The 5,382-nt window shown below is 41.6% G+C and overlaps 1 protein-coding gene across 1 annotated transcript; it reads left to right on the top strand.

Moving 5' to 3' along the window:
• LOC107101765 (high choriolytic enzyme 1-like) lies at positions 1–4,697 on the top strand. Its single transcript, XM_015400811.1, has 10 exons — positions 1–131; positions 202–232; positions 428–493; positions 611–763; positions 1,217–1,334; positions 1,413–1,591; positions 1,745–1,826; positions 3,471–3,595; positions 3,698–3,759; positions 4,539–4,697. The coding sequence occupies exons 1-9, from the start codon at positions 81–83 to the stop codon at positions 3,748–3,750; spliced, it is 858 nt and encodes a 285-aa protein (XP_015256297.1). The 5' UTR covers positions 1–80; the 3' UTR covers positions 3,751–3,759; positions 4,539–4,697.
• Positions 4,698–5,382: the final 685 nt, after the last annotated feature.

Below are 5,382 nucleotides of genomic sequence, written 5' to 3'. Positions count from 1 at the left end.
CAGTCTCTGTCGGCCTCCTATATAAAGACCTGAGCTGCAGAGCTTGGTCTGAGTGAGACGCTGCCATCCAACAGACAGCCATGATGCTCCTGACCGCCGCCCTCTGTGTGCTCTTTTGCGCCACATCACAGGTAGGATTTCCCACTTTAAAAAATGATGAAGGTTTTCCTTTCAGGGCTTTAATCAACCCTTTTCTTTCAGACTTTAACTGAAAAGACTGATGGAAGTGCTGGTAAGCTTTCCTTCATTAATACCTTTAGTTTAATAATGTTTCAGTCCAGTTTGTTCAGAGCTTATCTTTCCCATGTCTCCCTTTGTTTTCCTATAAAATGTCCCAGTATCAGTGAAGACAGCAGCTATTCAGGTTAAAGTAACCCTGAGCTTCAACTTCTGTAAAACAAACTGTAACGTTTCTGTTTTTATGCAGACAACAACATTGAGGATGAGGACTTCAGTATCTCCACGCTGCTGGAAAAGGCTAATGCTAACCTCGGTAGGTTCTTGTCCTCCAGAACAGCTGCTGGACCGAAAATGATCTAAGTATTGATAGCGACAATAGTGGACAGGTGGGATGGAAAAGACCACGTTTCCTCCATTTGATGTTTTGCAGGGAGGAACCTGGACGACCCCCTGGTGATGTTTGGAGACATTGCCGTGCCAACAGGTCTGGGGAACGCTGATCCATGCACATCCAGAGGCTGCCTGTGGACTAAGGCCCAGGACGGAAACGTCTACATCCCCTACAGGATCTCCAACCAGTTCTGTGAGTTTCTACAAGGTCCACCTCAAGTCACTTCTTTGTGTTCTTTGTGCAACTTTTCAAAAAAATGCTAAATGCTTGCAACGCATTTGGCAGAATGTGACTGAGGACCTATAGAGTCCAAGAAGCCTGAAGACGATTTAGCCCGACAGGAAGGAGCTGGCAGGCGATTTAGCCCGACAGGAAGCAGCCTGAAGACGATTTAGCCCGACAGGAAGCAGCCTGAAGACGATTTAGCCCGACAGGAAGCAGCCTGAAGACGATTTAGCCCGACAGGAAGCAGCCTTAAGACGTTTTAGCCTGACAGGAAGGAGCTTTCAGATGTTTTAGCCTGACTTATCTCAGAACCATAGCAAAGCAGTGAGAGCGTTCTTCCCCAAAGGCCTTGTGGTTTTGCTATCGAGATGACTCACATTCCTATTGATTCATTTACTGATACTCTTCCTTCTCTCCAAGCTGCAAGAGAGAGAGACATCATCACCAGAGGTCTGCAGTCATTTCACTCCTCCACCTGCATCCGCTTCAGGCCCCACCGAAGAGAACGAGACTTTGTGGACATCCAGTCCCGCGGCGGGTAAAAACACCCAGAGACATGAGAGTGCTGCTTCCCCTGCATCATCAGGTGTGATTGATCTGTCTCTCCTCCCTCCAGGTGTTGGTCTTTTGTCGGTCGCCGTGGCGGCGCCCAGGTGGTGTCTTTGAGCCGCAGTGGGTGTGTTTTCCACCAGATTGTCCAGCATGAGCTGCTGCATGCTCTGGGATTCAACCATGAGCAGACCAGGTCCGACAGGGACAACCACGTTCGTATCCTCCTACAGAACGTCATCCCCGGTGAGCTCCACACAGAATCCTCCAAAGCAATGATGGAATATCACCAGAGATTATTGCTTCTTCCTAATTGAAATCAGCTCAGACTGAGCATCTTTTTAATTGGCTGTAGCAATAACTTCTGAGGAATGACTAGTTTGTGTTCCTGGCCTGCAGGGCAGGAGCATAACTTCAGGAAAATCAACACCAACAACCTTGGCACTCCCTACGACTACAACTCTGTCATGCACTATGGAAGGTAAACGTGAAATGAAAAACTTAGGCAGGAAAAAAACAATTAATTTCAGGGCTGAAAAATATTTTTCAGTTGCAGGGGCTTCAAGTAACAAAGTAAAAAATACCTCATTACTTTCCTTAAGTAGAAATGTTGGCTTTCTATACTTTACTGCAGTAATTATTATCATTATTATCTTTTAGACAACTTTTTCCTTCTACTCCTCATATTTTAAAAATTGAGTCATTACTTCTGTTTCATATAAGCTCATTTTCATTATGGCCTGTTGGTATTTAAAAAACAACCAAAAAAAACATCAAAATAATTAGTTTCATCCAGACAATTAATAGTCTGGATGAAACTGGACTCGGTGCTGCCCCAACCTGTTGCTCACCACAAACCAAAATACATTTCTTCAAGTTTTTCAGTTTTTCCAGATAATGCAAAGTTAAATGTGACGCTGTTACCATTAGTTATAAAACTAAGAAACTGAGGAAGTTTTCATCCAGAATGTTCCTTTAATAGAGTAGAGCAGTAAAGCTTCTGGCCTTAACAGTTTTTCCTGCTTTACGTTTACTTTTATACTTTAATTAGTTTTAAAAATGCTACTTTTACATTTTTACTGGAGTAAAAAAGCTGAAGTTGATCCTCTCACTTCTAAAGTGTTTTTAACCAGCAGGATTTATACATGAATACTTTGGATGCCTCTGGTCAGATGTGTAAACTAAGCATGATATAAATGGACAGTGAATTCAGAAAATAGAGGCAGTTCTAATCTTCAACATCACTCAGTTATTAGTTCTTATAGCTTAGCTCTTTATTTGTCTTCTGGGTATGCTAATTTTTATCATTGCTGATAAAATGATGAAATGAGGTGATCGATTCTGTTATTTATTTCTCAAAGCCTTTCATGGTGAGGTTACCAGCAGCGAAATGCATAGATAGACACTAGGTGGCGGTAGAGCTCCTGTTCTCTTCCACTGTGGACCTGAAAATATCCTACTGAAATCTGTTTTTTTTTTCTTTCTTTACTCTTTGGCACAAAATACCATTTATGAATTTAAAAGCCAATCAAACCAAGAGTCTAGATATTTGTTAGTTTCCTTCAGGCGTGTAGCTCCGCCTCAACAGAGCGTTCCACTGGTGAAAATAAAATAATAAAAACTCAATCTAGTGAATTTGTTTTCAGGTTTGTTTATAAATCAGTGGATTAGAAATGATTTTTTATCTAATCGGCACCAATATGGACGGGGGAAGATTGTTTCCTGCAGCATCAGACACCGTTGGCACAAAAAGGTGCCCTTTTTCTAACCTGAGCACCTGCCCCCAATAATATCCATGCACGCCACTGGCTAGCAGCAGGGGGCGTATCTGTAGGACAGTTAGGCGGCAGAGCATCAGGAGGCTGCAAAGGTTGCTGGTTCAAACCTATTTCTGACGTCTCCACTGACGGGCAGTGAACGCCAGATAAAAATATGATGTTTTTAAGTCAGACTCTTTATTTCCTGATTATTAGTTTCATATAAACACAAACATTTCTGGATTGAAAGTAAAAAAAAAACATAGAAATCAAAGTTTGGGAAACTCAACAGCTTTGATTATTATTAATTTTTTTTTTAATAGCACACTGTAATGGTTTAATCCTGTGCTGTGATGTGTGGATTACAGGTACGCCTTCTCCAGAAACAGAGAGCCCACCATCGTCCCCATCCCCGACGCAAACGTGCAGATCGGAAGAGCCACCACCATGAGCCGCACCGACATCCTGCGGGTGAATCGCCTTTATCAATGCAGTGAGTGTTTGATGCAGCCTCTGATTCTCAGTCTGTTAGAAATGTGGACTAACCAGGATGTCTGAAGAGCTGTTATTGATTTCCCTCTTTATTTCCTTTCAGATTCAAATGATCTGCAGAGAAAACAATATGCCTCTGAAAATAAGTTCCTTTAAAGGATTAAAGTAAGCACAGTGATAATTCAACAATCAATCTGAACCCCAATAAATTAAATATTAAACTCTCCTGCTGATGAATGAAGGATTATTTGTGCTTCTAAATGAAACCTCCTGAAATGTAACGTGGTCTCAGCTGCTTTGCCTGAAGAAACGTAGCTCAGTTTAGTTGTTTCATTGGAAGAGATGCTGCTCATTGTTTAGTGTTAAAGAAAGAAAGCTTTATCTCCCCGGTTCCTTTCCCTGAATAGAGATCACTCGGGACAAACTTTTTAAATAACACTTCAGAACTTTTATGTATTAAATAACCAGGAGACATTAAAACAGATTTAGATAGAAAATGTAATCTTCCTCAGATCAGAGAAATTGCTTAGAATATTCATAAGGCAGATGCCTTATGGATATTCTCATATCTTAGCTCACCTGTCAGGAAGTGGCACCGATTAACAGTTAAAAAGGCTTTTCTACATCTTCAGTCTGCAACATCATCACATTTTACATCAGACACATCAGCAGATGATTAGGCATCCATGGCTGCAGCCTCATCAAAATAGGACGCTGCTCTTATTCCCAAATCTTTGCCACATACAGAATGAAGATCATAACTGTATATCCGGACAGAGGAACTGGCCTAATTACATTAAAACATCATTTCTGAAGCGCAACAGGCAGCCAATAGCAGGCTGTGATAAACTCACACATCTTCAATGATAATTATTCCAACATTAGCAACTAAACTTTTGCTTTAAAAAGATTCAGACTAACTGTGTTTTCCTCTAAACCTGCAGGCCGTGGAGCAGAAAGGCGGAGTGATGCTGTGGGCTTCAATGAGCTTCTTTGCTGATCTAATGAGAAACGAAAACTGGCTGGCTACGCTGCCCACGATTATACAAACACCACTGCTTACCAGCTTGATGCAATTAAAAATAATAAATTCATTAAATGTATCTACATTTTTTATTTGACTTCTTTCTGCTTCCTTTTTGAACAAAAGAAGTCAGCGTATCTGTGATTGAGTGAGCAGGACTTTGACAAACACAGGTGGTCAAACAGAGAGGATGGCGGCGATAAGCCTCAAGGTGAATTAACCCCAACATGGCCGACATCGGTGAGAATGGCCCATTTGGCAGCGTGGAGGTTAGAAGGACCCTGATCAATCAGTTCAGGTTCCTACAGAGCTGCTGGTTATCTGCAGAGACAGTCACAATGAAACCTGTTCCTTCTGCATCTAAAGCACGTTTTTCATCATATTCTCAGAAATGAAAGATAAGGAGCTTTGAGGTTTTGACATGAACACCAAAGTAGGAGGAGAGAGGATTTATTTAAGAGGCCATTATGGGAATGGAAGGGTGAAATGTGACGCCTGTGGATCACAAACGACATGTTTCAATGTTCGTCATGTCTGAGAAAAATCTAGAAGTAGTGAACAAAGCTTTGCTGATGGGAGCATCTAAGTGCTCCACTTCATGTATGAGGGATAGAAACGGCCTTTTAACTGTTACCTTAGGCAATAATAGGCAGCTGCCTAGGGCCCCAAGTTCCTGGGGGCCCCATAAAACTCTGTTTCCATGTAGGTTAATACAACTATTCCTTATTTGTGCTCATTGATTATGTTTTTGATAAAAATCCTTT

This window comes from Cyprinodon variegatus, unplaced genomic scaffold (genome assembly GCF_000732505.1).
Source record: "Cyprinodon variegatus isolate N-32 unplaced genomic scaffold, C_variegatus-1.0 Scaffold1149, whole genome shotgun sequence".
Lineage (NCBI taxonomy): Eukaryota > Metazoa > Chordata > Actinopteri > Cyprinodontiformes > Cyprinodontidae > Cyprinodon > Cyprinodon variegatus.
The sequence above is the reverse complement of the archived record's forward strand: the minus strand, read 5'-3'. Positions and strand labels throughout refer to the sequence as shown.